A 24908-nucleotide genomic window follows, 5' to 3' on the forward strand; every position below is an offset into this window, starting at 1 on the left:
AGACAGGAGAGAGAGGCTCCCCATGGATGTGGGCAAGGGCCTCACAACCAAGCCTTGCCCAAGTTTCAGTTCTCATTCTTGGAGAGTGAAAACATTACCCAGAAAATCATTTCTATGTCCCTATCCCAAGAGCATCCCCTTTGTTTTGTTTTTTTAAAAATGTGCCACCTACCATCACTTTTATGCAGAGACCTTATTTCTTCAACAAGTAGTGCACTCTTGTAAGTCAAGCAACTAGAACAATTTCACTTGTGACACTAACATTGTGGTAGAGCGGCCACAAAAATGAAGCTGAAAAATTTGAGACTCAAGCAAACCCAAAGCTATAAATTGGTAAGGATATTTCTTAGAAGAAAATATTTATGTGCCTGTAGTCCCAACTACTTGGAAGGCTCAGGCAAGAGAATCACTTAAGCCCAAGAATTTGGGGTTGCTGTGAGCTGTGATGCCACGGCACTCTACCAAGGGTGACATAGTGAGACTCTGTCTCAAAAAAATAAAATAAAATAAAAATAAAAAATATATATAAAGTTTTACCTGTGGCTATAGCGAATGGCTATCGTCAACCCGAGCTGTAATTAAAAAGAGAGAAAAAAAATTAAATACTATCAAGAATATGCTGAATTCATAAGAAAATTCACTTCATGTGGTTGATTATTTTTAAACATTTCCTAAAATTCTCCACTCCTGATCCATCATAAATAACGCATCTTAGTGACAGCTCTTTAATATCAACTTAGCTCTTCAAAGATAATCGTATTTTGAAAGGCTCTTAAAGAGGCATAAAGTATTTCATTTGGATTAGACAGAAGGTGTCCTTCATCAGAAAAGAGTTCCCAAACAGGGCTCTTTTAGTTCTCAGACACAACCATGAAAGGATGAAATTGCAGCATGTGGCTGACTCCAAGCTCAGCATTAGTAGAACACAGCCATTTAGGGTCCCCATCCTCCAAGAGCACCAGGTGGAGCCCAGGCCACCAGGAAGACTAGACACCTGGGCCAGTGCCTCCCTGCAGGGATCAGCACAGCCTCACCCTGATCCCCGAAGCTCAAGCCCAACAAGCTTCACCTCTGAGGACAGCAAAGAAGTAGAGCCTGAAATTCATGTGTGACATGGAGACACCGTGCAACCAATTGCTGGACACAGCAACAAGTGGAGGTTGACATGAAACTGTGATTTTCCTCTTTTCTCTGCAGGGTTGTTTGCAAAACCTCTCAAGTACAAGTGGGGCTCAAATCACACGTCACTGGCCTCCCCTGGTTCCCACTAGGGCAACAGTGGATTCCAAAAGAGCCAGGCCAGCCAGCCAAGTTCAGCTGCATCAGCAAGTTACTGAAACTCTCAGGGCCTCAATTTTCCCAACTATAAAAAGGACAAAATAATTGTTTTCCTACAGGATTAATGTAAGGATGAAGCACTTTTTCCATATTTGTGTATTTATATCCGTGTATGTGTATTACGTGTATGCCTACTGCCTGATAAGAAAAAAATCTATAAATAATAAAGGCAATACCCCACTTACGAAAAGCTGGCATATTTCAAAATTTAATGTTTTAAGTTAATTTTGATAACTTTGAAAATATTCATCATGTAACAAGCAATGTGCAGACTTATACCTTTAAATCCCCAAATATCATTCGCAGTTCCCTTGATGTCAGCCCCAGTGAGGTTGGAGGTAGGGAGGTGACTTTCACGGAGCTGTCACAGGTGGTGCAAGATGACACCAGGGTCCCCAGGTAGTGGGAGGTTGGAAGGAGCGCGGGGAGGAGGCAGAGGGAGGGAGTTGAAATAAGAAAGCCCAATGTCACCGTCCAGCCCGACACACTACAAAGTCCCCCAGATATTATTGGAGTAAGTGGGCTGCAGAATAATTAGTCTATATGCTACCACTGCGGGCATCCGAATGACTGTGAACCATCAGCAATCAGAGGGAAGAAGGCTCAAGTTTACAAAAAGAAAATCTAAAAGTGCAGGCACAGAATAGATGATATCGGGTCGATTTCCTATCACACACACCTGAATCTCTTCAGTTATCTGTCTCAACTAAACCAGGAGTACTGTTTCCCTTTTGAAATTTAAGCAAACAGCAGAGGAAGATGCCTCAGGGAAGACTAAGAATTTAACGAACAAGGAGGAAATTACTTGGGGAAAGAAAGAAAAGCAGAAACTATAGCCAGAAGGTCAGAAGGAGCAATTTACAGATTTCACATGCCTGCTGGGTAACTTTACATATCTCGGGATTAAAAAGTTCTGGCTTAGAGTTAGGCTAATTATAAGATAATTTTACTGACTGAATATTTTGATAAGCTTTGGAGTACAGTTTAATTGGTGGCTTTTCCAGTTGAAAGATAAGCCCTTGCTGGAGTAGGGAGAGGAAATGGGGTGGGAAAGACAAGAACAGGGAAAAAAAAAAAAAAAAAAACACACAGAGAAAGTGGCTCTCTGGCAGCTGTGCTGGTTAAGGGGGCCCGGGTGGTGTGTCTTTCACAAAGGTGAATTTCAATGGAGAGTTTTTATTAGTCTTTTCCTGGCTTCTGAATCACATATATTTTATTGTCATTCTTAAAATGATACCCTCGCTAAAGAAGAAAGTGAAAATCATGGCAGTGGCAGTGGACAGAGCCGGTTCGCACAGAAGGCCAGGCCAGCCACAGCTCCCTGCAGGCCTCTGTGTGAACAGGCCATTGGAGGAAACATGATGATCGGGACAGATGCAAAACCCTGCACTACATAGGAACCAACTTATAGGGTGGACAGTAACAGGGTATTTCAGTCACTGTGGAAACAGGGCCGAATGCACTGGATCCAATTAGGCAGCCCCACAAAAGGGCTGAGACCGTGCAGAAAAGTTTGCACAAATCTCACCTTGAAACCCCAGGTTGGAACACACCGGTGGGGCAACACTGGCAAGTGAGCTGTGTAAGGAGCATCCTTATATAAGCCTGATCTTCCCCAGGCCTACGGGGGAAACAGGGTAGGGGGAAAAGTCCCTGGGGTTTCTGTACCATAGCAAATACCAGATAAAGGCAGCTATGTGATCTGCTGAGATGAGCCAGAGATGATTCACTCGCTTGCCGTACGAGCCCTTCGCCCTGCTAAGATGCATCAGCAGCTCAGAAATGCATTAAGCACAATTCAGGCACCCTCACACTAAGATGTGTGCATGCACATGCACACGTGCACATTGATAGTGCATGTGTGTGCACATGTGTATTCAAATGTGCATGCAGTGCTAGCGCACATACACACATACGCACACATGGTACATACACACACTCATACAGATGTGCATGCACACACCTGCGTGTGCACCAATACACTCTGGCACTCAGAGAGGCCCAAGGAGCCCCTCAGACAAAGGGAGGCCTCAGACAATTGACCCCTTTCTTGTTGGGCTCAGCAGGGACCCCAGAGGAGAGAGGGGAGGGAGGCCTGTGGGTTGGCCCCTGACCCCAGCCCAGCCAGGCTGAGGCCCAGGGACTGGAGGTCAGCGGGAGTTCTGTGCTGCCCTCCCTGGGGAACACGCCCCCAGGACATACTGTAAGCATTTCCAGAACACACTTAAACTCCATTCAGAGTACTTCTTTTTAGATTTATACAATTTGTTAGTTACAAAATTAAGTCACATTTTAATGGCAAGGAAAGAGTAATTCAACATTTTTCAAAATCTCCAGCTCCAAAAACCTTTTTCCTGCTGCTTGAGGCCTGAAAATGCTCCTTTTTTGGAACAGCTGACTGAGGCAGCTGTTTTCTATCAAGTCGGAGGGGTTTCTATATGACCCAGGGAGCTCAGACAACAAGCAGACCCTCTTGCATTAGAGGGTAATCTGAGAATAATTTGCCATAAAACACCCAGAAGTGCTCCAGCTGTAGCCAGATATGCCCTATAAAGCATCATGCAGACTGCAAGGATCTTATAAAATAATAATAATAATTTTAAAAAACACATTTTAAAACACATTATAAATTTAAAAAAAATGAAAGGAGTGGTTTACACTATCTTAAAAACCAGTAGAGAAATTCCTTTACACATCTATGGGTTGCCACTCTGTACTTCTTCCCAAATGTCTGTTTGACCAAGGGTCCCTGTGTCGCTGGGAACCAGTTCCTTACTGTGCACTGTGCCCTGTTTCACGTTTAAGGTGTGATCTCTCACACAGCTGCCAGGGGCAAGTGAAGAGGAAGAGTCCAGCAAGTGCTGGCCCTCAAGTCACTAGCTGTAAGTCCGAGTCCAGAACTTTCTAAACCAGAGGCAGCAGCATACTCCAGGGCCCCCAGCCTGTGCTGAAGAGGCCGACACTGGGAGCCAGACCCTTTTACCACCAAGCAGCCACTGCCCCAGTCATAGTACTCCCAATTCCTGAAGGAAACCCGGAAAACAAGGGTTTTATTATGAAACTCCCACGTTTTAAGCTAATTTGAATATTTTTCAAATACTACTGAAGCCAAACAAAACACAGTCAGAGGGATTGGCCAAGGGGCCACCTGCTTGCAACCTGCTTTAAACTCTACTTCCAAGCTCCCACACGGGTCTACACAGCTCCAGCTGGAACCCAAGCATTGGAGACAAATCTGGAAAGCCCATGGGCTGGCGGGGAGGCTTCCCCTCTCTGCTGCACGTCTGTGTGGCTCTCCCCTTACTTTCGTTTCTTTTCTAATTCAAGGGCCCAAAGAATTACAAAACAAACTCAAAGAGAAATTTTATTATGTTTTCCTTCTGCATTTTTTTTTTTACTGTTCTTTCCCCCTTTTGACAGAAAATATGGAACAGGAGCATGAAGGGGAGTAGAAGGGGCATGAGATGGGCAGCGTACCGCCCACGCAGAGCCCCACATGAAGAGAAGCTCACACAGATGCTGCCAGGTGGGCAGAGTCCCACACAGACAGAGCCGTGACATGCAGGCATAGAGAAAGTCATCCACAGAGCAGGTTTCTTTTACCCTTGTCTGGTCTCCTTCTAGCACTGCTCTCTCCTGATACCCACTGTGACCCCCAGGCCATCCCCACATCCCCTCCAAGGATGCTCTTCCCCAGGCGTCACCCCAGGTCTTACTCCCCCTCGCTGCCTCTCAAACCCCATCACACCCTCCAGGGCTCCCCAGGCCTCTACCCTGATGTCTTCTTAGGGCCTTTCTATTTGTAGCACTTGCTGCTTCTGCTGATTAGGTAGTTGCAGTGGCCAGTAGTCAAGTCTCCTGACCTTTCTAGCTATTGTTTCCTCATGATAAAGTGGGTAAAATGCTACCTGCTTCGTGGAAAAATCGGCAGATTAACTTGGATCTTAAAGCTAAGGACCAGCAGTATCAGGCTCCCCTGGGAACTTGTGAGAACCACATACCCTCAGGCCCTAACCCAGACCTACTGAATCAGAAACTTGGGTGTTTCAGCTGGTCCTCCAGTGGTCAAGTTTGAGATGATGTATGGAAAGAACTCAGCAATGTCCTTGGCACTGGAGAAGTCTTTAGTAACTGCTAGATGATGGTGATGATGCAGCTCAAAGTGAAACATTTTGCCCTCTTGTCCTCTTAATGCCATGTCAACGTCCTGCACTCAACGTCAGGGTCCACAATCCCTGTGAGCTCAGGACCACTGGCAGGCATGGAACAGATGGGGCCTCCTGGTGCTCACCAGAGCCCAGACCTTCCACCCAGCAGGGAGAGGGGTCTGCAAACTGCTAAGCCCGGGGTGCTGTTGACAAATAAGGGCAAGGTCAGTGTCATGGAGCCAAGGGTGAGCCTTGGAGCCTCCATCAGTTGCAACCCCCACCTCCCCCCCCCACACTCTGCAATATGTTAGCTGTTCCCACCAAAAGGGGAAAAACACGGTAAGACAGGCTCCAGGAAGAAAAACAGCAACACATTTTTCACTATTGAGTTTATTTTGTGATGTTACCCTTCCCTGAAACTTTGAAATCAAAAATGTTCAAAAATGAAAGATAAAGCCACCATCAAAGTTAGGAAAAGAAAGGATAAATATAATATGCAGGCTCTCTTCACATTTGTCAGAAACCCATTCATATGTGAAACTTTCAATAGCTGATACATAAGTTGCTCATTGATGGAAATTAACATAGAGCTACACGAAACCTAGGCAGTGGTTGTTTCTCCCACATAAGAACACAGGTTGTTCTTCCTTCTTTAGGCTGCAAATGACTGGGAATGTAAGACCAATAGGCTGCAAACAAAATAACTGTGGATTTTGGTTCTTTAGCTTCTCTTGATAATGAATGGCTGGCCATCTGCTAATATGAAAAAACCATACTCTCTGTTTTCCTAGAAAGCTTAACTACTGTTAAAAACAAATCACCATGACAATGGATGTGCACTTCCTATGATGTCACATAATGCAACCCTGGAAACTCAGGGCTTTCAGTGGCAAATACCTCTTAGTTTTGTGAAATCTGTTGATCACAGAGTCAGAGAAGAGTCGGCCAGGAGAGGAGGAAGAGGCCAAAAGGGAAGCACACAAATTCTATTGGTAACAACCTCAAACGTGGCCAGTAAGCAACAGAAGTATTTTAGGGCATTTCTAAGGTGGATTGGGGGGCCATTAAAAACAGGAAAGTTCAAGGCCACTGATAAGCTGACACAACAGGTCAGAGACCCCCACTAAAGTGTGTTGAGCCCCTTTGACCTCAGGCCCTCCATCAGAGTCAAGAGTAAAAACCTAGAAAAGGAAATCAATCACTTTCCAATGTAAGACACAAACATACTTTTAAGGAACTTATTTCAAAGAAAGACAGAAAAACACTTTTGCTCCTTCGTAGCTTTCAGCTATATTCTCCTCAGTCTAACTCTTAACAAAACAACCAATTACACAAAATAAACAAAAACCCTCCACCTAAGTACATAGGACATGGAGTAAAATGAGACATTCTGTGAAATACAACAGCAGCTGTCAGAAGTGCAGGAGAGTCACGGGGGAGAAAAAAACAATGTGTACTTTAATGACTTATGAGATAATTGTAGATTCACATACAGGTGTAAGAAATTATACAGAGAAATTAGAAGAGATCCCATGTCCCTTTCCCAGTTTCTAACCATGGCAACATCACACGAAACTAATGTAAATTCATAATCAGGATACTGCACGGACACAGTCAAGTGACAGAACATTTCCACTCCCACGGGATCCCTCCTAGTACCCTTTCATCACCACACCCATGCTCCCTCTTCAGTCTCTGCCAACCACTATTGCGTTCTCCATTTCTATAATTTTGTCATTTCAGTAATGTTATATAAATGGAATCATAACGTTTGTAACCTTTAAGATTGGAATTCTTGGGCGGCGCCTGTGGCTCAGTGAGTAGGGCGCCGGCCCCATATGCCGAGGGTGGTGGGTTCGGACCCAGCCCCGGCCAAACTGCAAGAGAAAAATAGCTGGGCGTTGTGGCAGGCACCTGTAGTCCCAGCTACTCGGAAGGCTGAGGCAAGAGAATTGCGTAAGCCCAAGAGTTAGAGGTTGCTGTGAGCCGTGACGCCACAGAACTCTACCCGAGGGCGGTACAGTGAGACTCTGTCTCTACAGAAAAAAAAAAAAAAAAAGATTGGAATTCTTTCTGTCAGAATAGGGTCCTCAAACGGCGGCCCGTGGGCCACATGAGGCAGTGTGATTGTATTTGTTCCCGTTTTGTTTTTTTACTTCAAAATAAAGTATGTGCAGTGTGCATAAGAATTTGTTCACAGTTTTTTTTTAAACTATAGTCCAGCCCTCCAATGGTCTGAGGGACAGGGCCCCCTGTTTAAAAAGTTTGAGGACCCCTGAATGCAGGTTGTGTGTTGTCGTTAGTTTGTTCCGTTTCATTGCTGCGTAGTAATCCATGACATGATGTACCATTTGTCTAACCATTCACCTATTGAGGGGGCTTATTTGCAGTTACAACTTATGCATAAAGGCTGCTATTAAAATTCATGTATAGGTATTTGTGTAAACATAAGTTTTTATTTCTCTGGGATAAACGCTCAGGAGTTTGCAATTGCTCAGTTATATGGTAGCTGCATGTTTAGTTTTATAACAAACTGCCAACCTGTTTTCCAAGGTCCTTACCATCTCAACAGAAATATATGAGTGGTACTGTTTCTCTACAGCCTCACAAGCACTTGGTATTGTCACTTTTTTAATTTGAGCTATTCTTTTTTTTTTTATTAAATCATAGCTGTGTACATTAATATGATCGTGGGGCATACACTTTGTTCATTAATATGATCGTGGGGCATACACTTAGTTCATAGACCGTTTGACACATTTTCATCACACTAGTTAACATAGCCTTCCTGGCATTCTCTTATTTTCCTAAGACATTTACATTCCACATTTACTAAGTTTCACATATACCCTTGTAAGATGCACCGCAGGTGTAATCCTATCAATCCCCCTCCCTCTACCCACCTCCCCCGTCCCTTTCCCCACCCTTTCCCCCTTCCCCCTATTGTCAGGTTGCAACTGAGTTATAGCTTTCCTGTGAAGGTCCTAAATTAGTTTCATAGTAGGGCTGAGTACACTGGGTACTTTTTCTTCCATTCTTGAGACACTTTACTAAGAAGAATATGTTCCAGCTCCATCCATGTAAACATGAAAGAGGTAAAGTCTCCATCTTTCTTTAAGGCTGTATAGTATTCCATGGTGTACATATACCACAATTTATTAATCCATTCATGGATCGATAGGCACTTGGGCTTTTTCCATGACTTAGCAATTATGAATAGGGCTGCAATAAACATTCTGGTACAAATATCTTTATTATGATTTGATTTTTGTTCTTCTGGGTATATGCCCAGTAGAGGAATTGCAGGATTGAATGGCAGGTCTATTTTTAGATTTCTAAGTGTTTTCCATATATCTTTCCAAAAGGAATGTATTAATTTGCATTCCCACCAGCAGTGCAAGTGTTCCCTTTGCTCCACATCCATGCCAACATCTCTGGTCTTGGGATTTTGTGGTGTAGGCTAGTCTCACTGGAGTTAGATGATATCTCTAAGTAGTTTTGATTTGCATTTCTCTGATAAATAAAGATGATGAGCATTTTTTCATATGTCTGAAGGCCACGTGTCTGTCTTCTTCAGAGAAGTTTCTCTTCAAGTCCCTTGCCCAACCTGCAATGGGATCTCTTGTTTTTTTCTTGCTAATGTGTTTGAGTTCTCTGTGGATTCTAGTTATTAAACCTTTGTCGGAGACATAACCTGCAAATATCCTCTCCCATTCTGAGGGATGCCTGCTTGCTTTACTTACTGTGTTCTTGGATCTTAAACTGATAGGGGCCATCTACAGCAAACCAACAGCCAATATCATATTGAACGGAGTTAAATTGGAATCATTTTCACTCAGATCAGGAACCAGACAAGGCTGCCCATTGTCTCCATTGCTTTTTAACATTGTAATGTAAGTTTTAGCCACCGCAATTAGGGAAGAAAAGGCGATCAAGGGTATCCACATAGGGTCAGAAGAGATCAAACTTTCACTCTTCGCAGATGATATGATTGTGTATCTGGAAAACACTAGGGACTCTACTACAAAACTCCTAGAAGTGATCAAGGAATACAGCAGCATCTCAGGTTACAAAATCAACATCCATAAATCGGTAGCCTTTATATATACCAACAATAGTCAAGCTGAAAAAACAATTAAGGACTGTATCCCATTCACAGTAGTGCCAAAGAAGATGAAATATTTGGGAGTTTATCTAACAAAGGACGTGAAAGATCTCTATAAAGAGAACCATGAAACTCTAAGAAAAGAGATAGCTGAGAATGTTAACAAATGGAAAAACATACCATGCTCATGGCTGGGAAGAATCAACATTGTTAATTTGAGATATTCTGATAGGTGCATAGCAATAGCTCATTGTGATTTTAATTTCTATTTCTCTAACAGCTAGTGATAGTAAACATCTTTTCATAAACTTATTTGCCATCTGTCTGTCCCTTTCAATAAAATATCTCTTTGTGTCTTTCCCCATTTCCTTACTGGATTATTAATTTTTTACCACTGAATTTTTATTTTTTGAAACAGAGTCTCACTATGTCTCCCTAGGGAGAGTACCATGGCATCATTATAGCTCACAGCAATCTTGCCTCAGCCTCTCAAATAGGTGAGGATTACAGGTGCCCACCATCTCTGTGGGACTATAGGCACCTGCCACAACGCCTGGCCAGTTTTTCTATTTTTGGTAGAGACAGGGTCTCCCTTTCCTCAGGCTGGTCTCAAACTCCTGAGAACAAGCAATCTACCTGCCTAGGGCTCTCAGAGTGCTAGGATTATAGGTGTGAACCACTGTACCTGGCCACGTTTTGAGAGCTCTTTATGTATTCTACATACTAATACTTTGTCAAACATGTGATTTGTAAATATTTTCTCCCAATCTGAGAATTGCGTTTTCATTCTTGTAAGAAGGTATTTCACAGAGAAAAAGGGTTTTACTTTGCTAAAGTACAGCTTAGCAATTTAGTTTTTAAAGGATCATGCCTTAGAGCAGCGGTTCTCAACCTTCCTAATGCCGCGAACCTTTAATACAGTTCCTCATGTTGTGGTTGACCCCCAACCATAAAATTATTTTCATTGCTACTTCAAACTGTAATTTTGCTACTGCTATGAATTGTAATGTAAATATCTGAAATGCAGGATGGTCTTAGGCAACCCCTGTGAAAGGGTCATTTGACCCCCAAAGGGGTTGTGACCCACAGGTAGAGAACTGCTACCTTAGAGTCACATCTGAGAATTATTTGTCTATCCTTATGCCCCAAAGATCTTCTCCTCTTTTTCTTCTAAATGTTTTATAGTTTTGCTTTTAAGGCTGTGATCTATTATAGTTGTACTTTTGAGACTTTGGGGAAAAAAATAGTAAGAAGAAGTTAATTGATGACTCCATACTGAACCTCAGAGTCAAAGCATCCTATAGTAGACATACTCTTATTTGACAATGTGAATGCTACTTTCTTTGCATTACTATTATTATTATTGCTTAATACTTCATTGTAGCAATCATCTGATTTCTTTTTTGAATGTATTTATCTTCATTCATTCTTTATGAGGTTTTTGTTTCTAGTCCTTAAACATTGTTATTGTTGTTAAATTTTAAGCCTTTTTAATTTTGCAAAGGCAAAAAGTGGAAACCTAATAAATACATGTATATGTAAAAATAAAAAATATATATAAAAAAACACTGAACTTCGACTGAGGTATAAAGAATATAGACTAAGATGAAGCTTTTTATGAAGTACACACAATTGTTTTTCAAAAGTTCAGTACATCCACTGTAGAAAGCGATACAACATAATTTTAAGCAAAGAAAGAAAGAGGGAAGGGAGAGGAAGGAAAGGAAGAGAAGGAAGGAGCAATTATAGATGCGATGTACATGTGTATGGTACATGTTGAGATAATATCTGACATTGGGTGATTACCTGTACAATTATACGGACAGAAGTCTGGAAGACTAAATACCAAACTGTTGAGTAGTATAGGATGAGGATGAAAAAGACTTTCACTCTCTATCACTTATTCTCTTCTCTAAATGCTTTAACAACGGCTGATATTAGTTTGTAACATTTTGAAATCTAATAAAGAAAAAATATGGAGAAAATATTATATTGCAAAATTCTATGAATGACAGTTTGATTTTCCACCTACCTGAAAACATTTTTTCCTCTTAAGATGCTATCTTTGCAAGCCCTACAAGTGAAAGCTTTGGCAGGGAGATATTATTAAAATAAGTTCCATCTTCACTCATATTCACAATGAATAAAAAGAACAAAAACTCAAAAGTAGGGCTCAAAAAAGAAATAGAAAGACAAGGAAGAAATCTCTATAAATAATTCTGTTCCCCCCCACATTCCAAAAACTGATCACAAAGTTTTCATTTCATGGTTTTGATTATTTAGGTCAGTATAATCTAAAGGTGGTGACTTCAGATTTGATGGGAGATAATTGGATTTGTCTAGCATGACGGATGTGAGAGAGGCAGAGACAGATATGTACACACACACACACACACTCTCACACACACACTCAGCAAAGGGGAATGTGGGATGCCTTTCTCCTGCTTCCCAAGTCTCAGAGCAGGTTCACAGCAGAACATGACTAGATTTCAGTCCTGCAGCGGTGTGGTCATTTGACATGAAGGAGAACTAGTCACCTTACAAAGACACTGGTGCAAAAGCACCTGTCACTATCTCATCAGGTGACAGAAGAAACATCCCAAGGCTTCTGAATATGTCCAAGACAATTCTCCAAGGAACTGGAGAGAAAGAGCCAACTTCCCCAGGACTAACCCACTGCAAGTGGCACCACTAAAGGGAGGTGAGCACACCGCACGGCCATTAGTGAGATGCAACACCAGCGCTAACTGCCACCTTGACCCAACAAAAACCTGAGGACACAACCCATCACCTAAAGTACATCTTGTTTACACTGCAGTGCACTGACGCTCCAAACTGGAGTGGGCATAAGGTGTGACAAGTTTAGCAAACAAAGAACTATAAAGGATGCAAAAGGAAAAATCACTAAACAAGGGAATGTATCACTAAGCAAATGTATGAGAAAATATTCCACCTCTCCAAAATATCCCAAAATAGATATTTAAACAGCAAAACAGTACAAGTTAGTACTATGGTAAGAGCTCCCCCTAAACCTTACCTCAATTCTACCTCCAAGTGCACCATTTCATTACCATCCAACCTAGTGCAAACGGCTCAATTTCTCTGTGCCTCAGTTTCCCAGTTCTAACTTGGGATGACAATTGCTCCTTGTTCGTAGACTAGCTAAGGAGGCTGGGTGAGATGATGTGTGTAAAGTGCTCAGCACAGTGTTAGCACAAACTGAACACCTGGTATCTGTTAGTCATTGTTGATATCTATAGGAATTCAATCTAGAAAAAAACATCATGGTGATGGCAAAGCCAGCAAGGGGAAGGAGCCTATTCATAGACTACCAGAGGCTTTAGAAATTGGTACAGCTCTTTTGGAAAACAATTTGGCAAAATGAATTAAGGAGTCACAACAATATTGATATCTGTAGATTATTCCCTAAGGAAATAATCAAAAGGAAGGAAAAATCGAAATATGCATGCTAAAATCCTATATATAAAGGTTAAAACTGAAATAATGTAAATATCTACTAATAATAAGAGAATAATTAACTCAGTAATAACACTTTAACTTAATATTTTTTGCAATTAAAAATTACAATTAAGATAATATAGCAACATGGAAAGCATGATTAGGCTGTAATATGAAAAAGTCAAAACATAAGCAATAAGTATTTCCACACTGAGGTTACAACCACATGAAAAAGTAAACCATGTGACTCTCCCTCTCACCCTCCCCTCCCCAACCCTCCTCAGCTCACTGTCCAGCCACTTTCTTTGCTAGGGGGGAGGGGAGGAGTCAATGTCTCCAGCTGAGTTGCCCTGGCCTGTCCCTCCCCATTCACCCAGCAGAGGCCACCTTGAGAATATTGCCTTCACAGGAAGTTCCACAAGAGCTTCTTAAGGGGCCACCTTCCACCAGCTAAAAACTCACAGCTGATCTCACTAGATCCCACTGAAAACCCTTCTGGGACTCTCAGTGGCCACATAATGAAGCCAAGCCTCTTAGGGCCACCTCACTTGCCCCGGCCCCTGCCAAGCCTCCACCCTTCTCGCTCCTATCCATCATACCTCAGGCCACTAAAACAGCACACGGCTCCACTCCCTCCCACCTCCCACCTTGTCCACCTGTAATGCCCATCTCCCTTCATTCACCTTTCAAAGTCCTATCCATCCTAGAAACCTCAAGACAACATGACCCTGGGAAACTGTCATGCTCCACCTGACTTTCTTCAGTTACTCTTCTGGCTACTTCTGCAGGGCACATGCAGGTGCTGATACCTGTGTACAGATCTCCCTCCATCATCCTGCAAACACTTGGAGGGTGGGCATTCATCTTCCACCCCATGTCTAATCGAGGGCCAGAACCACAGCAGGAGCCCAGGGAATACTGGTTAAAATTGGAGTTTTGTGTTTCTTCCATTTATCTTCGCTAATGTATTGTAGAGTTGTCTATGCAGGTTAAGTCACAAGAAGTCTGTATGTTTCCCCCTGGACTCAGGGCAGGCAACAGAACTACTGTCCCAGAGGCCTCTGTGTTCTGGTGCTGCCACAAGGCAGCCAAGACTGCTTGGCTCTCAGGGCCACATCCACACGGAGCACCTGGCTGTGGGAAATACTCCCCAGCAATGTAAAAAGAGGTTGCAGATGAAATGAACACCAAAGACCTTTTAAAAACTGCTGTTTTAAAAAGGAAAAATGAAAGTCAAGAGAGAAAAGAGCGGAACAACATACCTAACTATCAGAATAATGCCTGTATCTCTTTAATATGACATGCTCCTAACATCTAAATGGCCACTGAATTGCTATGGTTCAATGGCCAACAACAACAAAGTTGTAAGTGTTGTGTTTCTGTGTGCAAACCGACCATTTAATGCATCTGAAACACAGGGTGCATATTAGAGTCTGAGTCAGGCAGGAAGTTTGGGCAATAGCACACCTATGGGTGGCATCCGCTGGGCACTTCCTACAAATCAAATATTGTGCTGCGTGCTGCAGAAACATCACTCCATCTAGACCCATCAGCTCTGAAAAGGAAGCATGGCTCTTCCCATCATGTGGATGGGGAGATGGAGAATAAGGTGTCTTGCCTAAGGTCACCCAGCTAGAAGGTAATTGAATACCTGGGAGTATTTCAGGTTAGCGTCTTGAGGGCCTTAAATATAATACTAACCATTGGGAACTTGATCCTAGAGATGATCCAGAAATTCTAAAGGTGTGTGAAGAAAAGGACACTCAGAAAAGTTAATCTTGACCTTTGCATAAGAGGAATTGGAGGAGAATGAATCAAAAAGAAAAACCTTCCCTTTAATATGCTATATTTTTACTCAAAGATGCCTTTTGCTCTTTGATAATAAATAACCAGTTTGGAAACAGGATATTAATAAAATCATAGCTTTGAGGCTATCTCTGTCCTTCTGCACCAGACTTGCCCAGTTCCTCTCAGTTGAGTGCTCCAGAGCAATCACTAAGACTTCTGAATACTGGGCACCCTCATTATCCCACCTCTCCTCCATCCCCGGCCACTGGATGTGCTCAGAAACATGGTCAGGGCCTTCAGTCAACCAGAGGTAGGCAAAAACCACACCACTCCCAAGGAAATGACTTATTTTTCAGGACTCCAAGAAAAGCCTCTCCACTGTGGATGAGGACTCAGGACATTTACCCACTAAGGCTCAAAGCATTGTATGGGAAACAAGGACATTGATGAAACTTGTCTCTAAAGGAGAAACTTTAGAAACAACGTAAATGCTTTACCAGGAAAGGTCTAGTTATAGTGGACTACTATGCACTGTTCAAAAGACTGAGGATATTGTCTACATTCTAATATAGAAAGATCCTCCAAAAAAAGTGTTCAGTAAAAAAAACAGGCAGAATTTCACTTCTGATATGGCAGTGTGCACCTTCTCCAGACTGACCCTCCCATGGATAAAAACTATAAGCTCTAGGCCAAATACAGAAAAGGAGGTGGTGGGGAAGACTACATAGATAGAAGAATAGAAATAAGCAGAAAGATTGTAGAGGTGAGTCAAAATTTAAAGGAGCAACTGACAAGTGAATTTCCTGGGTTTGTTACTGTTGTTTTCCCAGGTTTTTGTCGTGAAAGCAAGCCACAGTTGAGGACTCATATGGGATGGCTAGCTTTCTGGTTGGAGGAACAAGGGAAAAAAGCAAAGATAACCATGGTTACCAGAGCATGAGAAGAAATCCCAGAGAAGAAAGAGTAGAAGAAGTGAATCTCCTAATTCTGGGCACAAATTCTAGATGAGGCTGAGGCTGAGCACTGAAGCAGCAGACACAGTGCTCAGAGCAGTGCAGCAAAGACTTATGAGAGAGTTGAACAGAAACTTAGACCCACGGAGAATAAGACACAGCTCAAGGTCAGGCATTGCATCTGGGTTAACAGACTGCTAAAACAAACCAGCAACTTTCTTCAGAAGAATATAACATAACTCAGTCTCCAAAAGGCTATCTCTGTCCTTCTGCGCCAGACTTGCCCAGTTCCTCTCAGCTGAGTGCTCCAGAGCAATCACTAAGACTTCTAAACACTGAACACTGGGCACCCCTCATTATCCCACCTCTCCTTATTATTCATTTACAAAGAACCAGGAAAATGTGACCCGTTCCCCCCCAAAAAAAGACAATCTATAAACGCCTACCTTAAGATAATCCAGATGTTGGAATTATCAGACAAGGGCTTTAAAGCACACATTGTTACCATATTCCATAAAGTCAAAGAAAATATGCTCTAATTAATAAAAAGATAAAGAATCTCAGCAAAGAAATGAAAGATAAAAACAAAAAACAAACAAAAATTTTAGAATGGAGGCTTGGCACCTGTAGCTCAGTGGCTAGGGTGCCGGCCACATACACCAGAGCTAGCAGGTTCCAATCCAGCGCAGGCCTGCTAGACAACAATGACAACTACAACCAAAAAATAGCCAGGTGCTATGGTGGGCACCTGTAGTCCCAGCTACTTGAGAGGCTGAGGCAAGAGAATCACTTAAGCCCAAGAGTTTGAGGTTGCTGTGAGCTGTGACACCACAGCACTCTACCAAGGGTGACAAAGTGAAACTGTCTCTAAAAAAAAAAAAAAAAAAAAATTAGAATGGAATAATATACCTGAAAATGCAAGTTCACTGATTAGTGAACCTTAAAGTGAACCCTATCTTTTAGTGATATTAAAGATAGATTAATATAGGACGGTGCCTGTGGCTCAAAGGAGTTGGGTGATGGCCCCATATGCCAGAGGTGGCGGGTTCAAAATCAGCCCCAGCCAAAAACTGCAAAAAAAAAAAAAAAACAACAACAAAAAAAATAGATTAATATAAATTATCCAAAAGGGAGAGGAAAAAAAATTATTTAAAAGATGAACAATATAAAGGACATAAATAACCAAAGAGATATTCTGTATTTATGTTTTAGAAGACTTGTCAAGATGCCAATTCTTGGGATTCTGACCAATCCCAAAGTTATCCCCACCAACTGATTTTATAGAAACTGACAAAATTATTCTAAAATTTATATAAGGAGAAAAAAAGGCCTAGAATAGCCAGAAAAATATTGAAGAAGACCACAGTTGAAGGCCTCCCATTAGATTATTTCAAAACTCTAGTAATCAAGACAGCATGGTAACCAGAGACACAGAGGTCAATGGAATAGAATAGAGAACCCAGAAATAGTCACACATCAACGCATTCAACTGAGTTTTGACAAAGGGGCACAAAAGCAATTCAACCAAGGCAGGAAGTCTTTCTGACAAATGGTGTTGGAACTGCTAGACATCCACATGCAAAAAAGAAATGAATAAAGAAAAGAAAAAGAAAAAAATAAACTCTACACACAGACCTTATACTTAAACACAAAACCCAAAAATTGGTCAAAAATGTAAATGTAAAATGTGAAACCATTAGAAGAAATTAGAGGAGAAAATCAACATGACCTTGAGTTTGTGATAAGTTTTTAGATAAGCCATCAAAAGCACACATGAAAGGAAATGTAAATAAGTAAATAGAATTTTATTAAAGTTAAAGATTTCTGCTCTGTGAACGATGCTGTTAAGAGAATAAAAAGCCATTTAAGGAGAGAAAATTTTAACAAAACACCTACCTGATACATAACATATCTAAAAACATGCAAAGAACTCTTAAAACTCAATAGGAAAACCAACTCAATTTCAAAATAGGCAAAAAGATCTAAATAGACACCCACCAAAGAAAATACACAGAGAGCAAATAAACATATGGAAAGATGCCCAACATCGTTTGTCGTGAGGGAAATGCAAATTAAAACAACAAGGAGTTACCACTGCACACCTGCTAGAATGTTACAATTCAGAACACTGGCAATACCAACAACCGGCAAGGATCCAGGAGAATCAGAACTCTCCCATTAACCCCGCGTACAAATACAAAATGATACAGCCACCTTAGAAGAGAATTGGGCAATTTCTTACAAAACTAAACATAATCTTAGCAGACAATCCATCAACAGCACTCCTAGGTATTTACCCAAATGATGTGAAAACTTATTTGAAAACTTTACAAAAAAACCTTCTCACAAATGTTTATAGCACCTTATAACCACCATAAACGGGACGCAACCAAGATATCCTTCAGAGGGTGACTGGACAAACTGTGGAACACTCTACGGTAGAATACTATGCAGCAGTAAAAAGAAGGAGCTGTCAGGCCGTGCCAAACCACAGGTGACTCTTAAATGCACTTTGCCAAGTGAATGAAGTCAGTCTGGAAAGACTACTTACGGTATGATTATATTTATATGACATTCTTGAAAAGGCAACACTATAGAAATGGTAAATAAAGCTATGGTTTCAGGGAGAGAGGAGGATTGAATAGAGGAGGATTGCATAGGGTATTATTTGGAGGTGGTGAAACTGTTCCATACAATACTTTAATGGGAAAGTCATGAAACTATGCACTTCTCAAAATCCACAGAATTTTATAGCACAAAGAGTAAATGCAATTTTTCACACAAAAAAGTGAATGTTTTTAAAAACATTTAAAAGTTGAGCAGCTCCCAGAATGCAGTGTAGATTGTGACAAAAAAACCTACCTGTATTATAAATGTATGAAACAACCTTATTGAAGGAAGGGAGAAAATAAAGGTGCTAAACTAAGTAACTTCGAAGTAGATCGTAAAACTAGAAGCAAAGTGAACTGGACCTAAAAAGCTGTATTTAGATGATAAACTTGATTCCCATGGATATGAGTTAACAATTCTCTTTTGTTTCTTTCTTTCTTTCTTTCTTTTTTTTTTTTTTTTTTTTTTTTGAGACAGACTGTCTCTCTGTTGCCAGGGCTAGAGTGCAGTGGCATCATAGCTCTCTGCAACCTCAAGTGATCTGCCTGCCTCATCCTCCCAAGTAGCTGGGATACCATGACTCCCAGCTAATTTTCTTTTTTATTAGAGATGAGGTCTCACTGTTGCTCAGGCTGGTCTCAAACTTCTGAGCTCAAGCTACCCACCTGCCTCAGCCTCCCAGACTACTAGGATTACAGGCATGAGCTACCACACCCACTCATGAGTTAACAATTCTGAAACTGGCTTATATATATATGCTGGAACCGAACAATGAAGCAAATAGATTGGCTGGAGCTAGATTTCTCATTGTCAGAGCAGGTTACAGACAACGAAGGAGAGAAGTTTAGAATGCCCTATGTGGTAATGAACCTGAATTGAGACATCAATGTGAACTCATGTTGACCTTAGTATCAATACAAATTGGTACATATTTATAGATATGTATGTATACACAGGTTAGTATACAGGCATATATTTCCTTTCTCTACCAACTGGGAAGGTCTACAAGTCACAACATCCCAGTAGCAGAGAAAACACCTAGTACCCAAATCTTGGTTTCTCAGAACATTCTTCCAAAAAAAGGAATCAGGGAAATGATTAATCCTAGGGCTGGAGCAGGGAGAATACAAGACGAACCTACAGGATTTTGTAATGCCGGAAAGTAAGAAAGTCACAGTTGGTGTAGAATCCACCTTAGGAGGTGTGACAATTTTATTTATTTATTTATGTATTTATTATTAAATCATAGCTGTGTACATTAATGCAATCATGGGGCACCATACACTGGTTTTATAGACTGTTTGACATATTTTCATCATACTGGTTAACAGAGCCTTCCTGGCATTTTCTTAGTTATTGTGTTGAAACATTTACACTCTACATCCAGTAAGTTTCACATGTACCCTTGTGAGATGCACAGTAGGTGATGATTCTTGCCATTAAAGCCTTCCCAGCGGCTGTCACCTCACTGCCACATCCTGCTCTTCCATGACCTAACTGGTGAATCCCCATTTCCCAACCATCCCATTTCCCTACCTCTATCCCCAAGTACAAACCACACCTTTGCCTTTCCTGGCACTGCCACAAAAGCAAGTGAGACCAAGGCATGCTATCAGGAGTGCAAGGGTCCCCACCCCCCTCTCCCTCCTGCCTCTCTTTCTTCTCTCACCCTTGGTGGCTATGGAGACGGAGCCTTCTCTTCCTAACTTTCCATTCCACCCTCACTCCCTCTCCCCAGATCTTGCCCCCACTTCTGCATTTCTCAGAACACAGGGGTCATCTGCTGGTATGTCCTCAACTTTCTTGCCCCTGCCAGACAACTCCTCTGTATCGTCTCTCTTTAGACTTTCTGTCCCTTCCGTCTCTGAGCAGGAATTGCCTGCTTTGGCTTCAGGACCATCCCCACACCTGTGTTTGCTCTCAAGTCCTCTGTCCATCTGTGACCTTCCCTTCAGTCACTGCCACTCCCCAGCAGCATCAATCTCACCCTCTTTCCTTCTTTCCCGCTCTCATCTGGGCTCAGATATGCTCTTGTCACTCCTCCCTCTAAAGCACACCCCTTACTGAAGGCACAGGTGCAGGCTAGGGTCTCACACAGACCTGGGTTCAAATCCCAGGCCCACCTCTGACCAGCTGGGGATGTCAGGAAATAACGAGACCACACTGAAGTCTGTGAAGGGCTCCTGCTCACCAGGCACAGTGGGAAGGGCTTCACCTAAGATGATACGATGGCCCATAGAATCCCATTAATATTCTCAAGAGATGGGGGTGTTGTTTTCAGTTTAGGGAGGAGGAACTGGGGCTCAGAGAGATGAAGTGATGTGTACAAGGTAACACAGTGGAGAGAGCAGGGGTTTATCCAGAGAGCACTAGCCTGCCTCACACTGAAGCCCACTTTCTCTCTTTCACTGCCTCTGAGATGCCCAATCATCCTCAACCCCTTCCCTATGGAATATCAATGATACTGCCTCCCTTGTAGAATTCCTGCAAGAATTAAAGGAAATGATGTATGTTGACCATTCAGCATAATGTCTGGCACTCAACAAATGAGCATCCTTCAACAAATGGTGAAGATTACCCTAGAATTGCCAACCAGGCATTCCTCTTTGGAATTCTCTTCCATGAAGCTATGCTCTTCTGGTTTCCTCCTGCCCCTCTAACCCATCTCTTGGATTCCCCTTCACCCTCTTTGGCTCATCCTTTACATGCAGCCTTTACCCAGCATCTCCAGAGCTCCATCTTCCTCACAATGTCCGCCAATCCCCTAGCTCCAGCAAACAGATGCTCCAGCCTCGTGCTGATCCCTCTACACACTCTCGCCTCTATGTCAACCGTGTCTGTGTTCTCCTCTGTGCCTCCATGTCTAACTAAGCAGGTTTCCTGAGTCATAGGAGACCTCACTGCTTCCCTCCTTAGAAACTGCCAGGAGCCACCATCACCAACAGAACAAACTGCAGAATCCTTAGCAAGGCAACAGAGTCACTTCATTATCTGGTCCAAACCACCTTCCCAGACTTGTCCAACTGTCCCCATGTATGGGAAAGCTGCTACCATGCCTCTCCTCCCCAGGACCTTCTTCCTTTCCAGCTAAACACCCCCAAGATGCTCCAGCAGTTCCAAGTATGGCATCCTGTCAAACCCCTTTACTGTCCCGGGAATTGTCTCCAGACTGGCTCCATTTGTCTGGATCTCACTTTAAAAATGAAGCCTAGAAACAAACAGTACCCCAGGCACTGAGTGCACCTGTCTGCTCCAGCACTCCGACAGTTGTGCTTCTCATCACGGAGCCTGTCCTCTTAGTCCCTGTGCAACAGGCTGAATCCTAAATCAGCATCACAGCCCAGCCAGCCACCCTGGGTCACAAGCTTCTTCTATTTCGCCAGCATCAGCTTGGAATCACTTCAGGTCCACATGCCACTTTTCCAATAGGATTGCCAACCCTTAAGGGAAGGCACTTATATCTGTGTTCCAACCTCCAAAACTTATTTAGTCCAGCTGTAGGGAATAAACCAGGAGATATATAAGTATGTAAAGGTGGGGTCAAGTCAGAGGAAAGGCTGCACTTAAAATCCATCCCCATTTTTTTAATTCCACTTTAAAAACAGAGTATAGGCACAGAGCATACTTTTTGAATAAGCATCTCTAGTGATTTGGTCTTTGGAATTATACTTCAACATTGACAAAGGCACCCTGGAGACTAAGGAGGTATTTCATGGCCATAAAAAGTATTCTCAACTGACAAGAGCAATCTTTTTTAAAGAGAAGTTGGGGGTGTAGTTTGAAACAAAGTTGGGATGAGATGGCAAACCTAAGAAAGAGAAAGCACCACAGTGAGCCAGCCCTTGGAGCCTTACACCATGAGTTATTTATTCAAGCATGAAAACTGGGACATAGTTCTCACAACACTAATTAGACAAAGAAATGAGATATGCAAATATTTTTTAATCAATTCATTCCAACATTTTTACCAGATAAAAGTTAATAAAGGAAATAGGCTCACTCTGAAGCTAATGCACATCACCTTGACTACATGACTTAGGATATCCCCAGGAGCAAAAATCAAGTTCACCCACCATGCCAGAGATAGAATCAAACCCTCCGGATGTCTTATAGGACAAATTGGCCCACAGTTCCTGCCCACAGGAAGCACAGTTACCAAAACAAGAAGCACAGAAGATCTCAGACATCTAAGATGCTGCCCTTGGAGGCCCCAACATGTTCAGCACCCCTTCTGCAGTGCGACATCAAAACATTTGACAAGAGAAGTTCTATGGGGACAGAGGTGGGCACAACACTGCACTGCCCCACAGGAGCAGCCTTACCGTGCAGAGCCTCCGTCTTCTCAGCTGGGAACAGGAGTCCCAGGAGGCTGCTGTGAAACTGACTGAGAGCATACACACAGATGCCCGCCAGACACCTGGCAGCCCCCTTCCCTTCTCCTGAACCTTGTTTGAACAGTGATGCGTATGATGGGCACAGGGCTGCATTCAGTCCCAGACATCTACTGAGGGCTCCTACTGCATTATGCTGTATAAGTCCCTGCTGTTTAGTAGCTAATGGACAAGTAGGCAGACGGCTAAAAGCTGGGCACTGTATGAGCTCTGTGCAGAAAGGGCAGCCACAAGGACAGAGAGGTTTTCTGGGGAAGCAACATCCATATGCGGACACAACCAGTGAATAAGAGAGGGGAGTCCAGGCAGAGGGGTCAGCCTGTTCAGAGCCCAGAGACAGCAGGGTGTCCTGTTTGAGGAGCTGCAACTGGGTCTGTATTGCTAGAGTATGAGATCAATTTCTTTCACCCAGATAGAATTCTCCTTAACCCAGTTCCTCCACAGTTTGGGCCAGGGCTGCTCTCTGAAGCTTTCATCCTATTACACAGATGTCTTTAGAGAATGGAGACCATCCCAGACCTGTGCATCATCTTCCCAGAATAGCACACCAGTCACATTGACAATGTCATCATACCCAGGTGGCTCACCCAGGAGCAATCTGCAAGGGTGAGCCAAGGAGCAAGTGAGCATTGCAGGAAACAAACCCAAAATATTCTCTCCCATATACGTAACTGAGTGGACTGAAAATTCCCTGGGATGGGCAAGTCCCAAAGTTATAAAACACAGGTTTTGATATGCACATAAGAAATGGAAAATGATTGCTTATTTTTTTTTTTTTTTGAAGATTCAGTTTGGGATTTTAGGGCATTTAGTATATTTTAAATGCCTCCAAATTACCCATACCCCATCTCAACAGAACTGTGACTGAACTAATTTATTCTCCACCAAAGCCTTTCCTTCATAACTATATTCAGTCATTCACATCTATCTATCCACCCATCTATCCACCCATATATTCATCTAGCCATCCATCCATCTATCTACCCATCCATCCACCAATCCATTCATCCATCTATCCATTCACTGAGTGCTTAAAGTATGAGGCCCTGTTCTAAGTCCAGAGGGGACAGTAGTAACCAAGAAGACACAGATCTTGTCCCCTTGAAGTTGATGTTCTCAATCACTGGTCTTGGCAGTTGGGCAGCCTAGGCAAGACCTTCTTACCTCGAGTCTGCTGAGTAGCAAATAAATGCATTTCCATAGAAGCCCTCCGGAACCCCATCGAGGGCCAGCTTTGCAGGCAGGGAGTGCCCGCTCCTCAGTTTACTTCCTCCTGCTGCAACCAGAGTCCCCTCAAACTCTGGTCAAGCCTGACCCAGAGGGAATTGCCTACAGTGTTAGCAAGACTCCCCCACCCCAAGCAGTGTGATAATCTAAAAAAGCCACATAGCCTCACAGGAGTTGGGACTGTGCTTTTCATAGGGGACATGGCAGCACATATATTTTATATATGAAAGAAACCACCTCTTTCTATTGAGTTTTCAAGACACCCCAGCTGGTCCATGTACAAATGGAGAAATAAAGCAAAGAGCAGAAGACAGAGGCCAAAATAAGACCTTTTGTACTGATGCCACTGAGGCCGGAAGATGTGGCCGAGGACCTGTTAGCAGAAGGTCTTGCTTGTACATGTCCAGCCTTAGACATATTTGCCCACAAAGCGCTGGAGGTGCTAGACAGGGAGGAGTATTCACAGAAGACGCCCTCCCTGGGGCCAGCCTCAACAACTGCTCCTGAGGAAGGTGGAAGTGGGAAAGGGGAGAGCAGGATGATAGAAACCCAGTCTTGCTCTCAAACTTCCTAATAAGGTCACTCCACATCCAAATGGGTGAAGCAAATAACGAGAAGAAAGAGGTGAGTTGTATATTTAGGGATATATCTTTAGGAGCAGAGGAGGTATTCTCCTTCTTAACTCCCTAGATAAGTTCAAGTCACATCATTACTGAACAAACCGAATGTTATCTTTTGTTCCCTTGCATCTAATTCAGCAGCCCCATGTCCCCACCACTCTGGCCCCTGCATATGTGTCATATTCTTTTCCCCCACTTCTCCACACATACCACATCTCATGTCTTGGACCATTATCACTGTCCCAACTGCCTTTGTACCCTCAATATTC

The 24908-nt window shown here is 42.7% G+C and overlaps 1 protein-coding gene across 1 annotated transcript in view; it reads right to left on the minus strand.

Annotated features, from left to right (window-relative positions):
- The window catches only part of ACOXL (acyl-CoA oxidase like), a 395512-nt gene that overhangs the window by 271675 nt on the left and 98929 nt on the right, over nt 1-24908 (minus strand). The window contains exon 10 of the mRNA XM_053588707.1: nt 538-572. Within this exon, the coding sequence (XP_053444682.1) occupies nt 538-572 (35 nt within the window). The remainder of the gene's footprint in view (nt 1-537; nt 573-24908) is intronic.

Source organism: Nycticebus coucang, chromosome 4 (assembly GCF_027406575.1).
Source record: "Nycticebus coucang isolate mNycCou1 chromosome 4, mNycCou1.pri, whole genome shotgun sequence".
NCBI classification, from domain to species: Eukaryota; Metazoa; Chordata; class Mammalia; order Primates; family Lorisidae; genus Nycticebus; species Nycticebus coucang.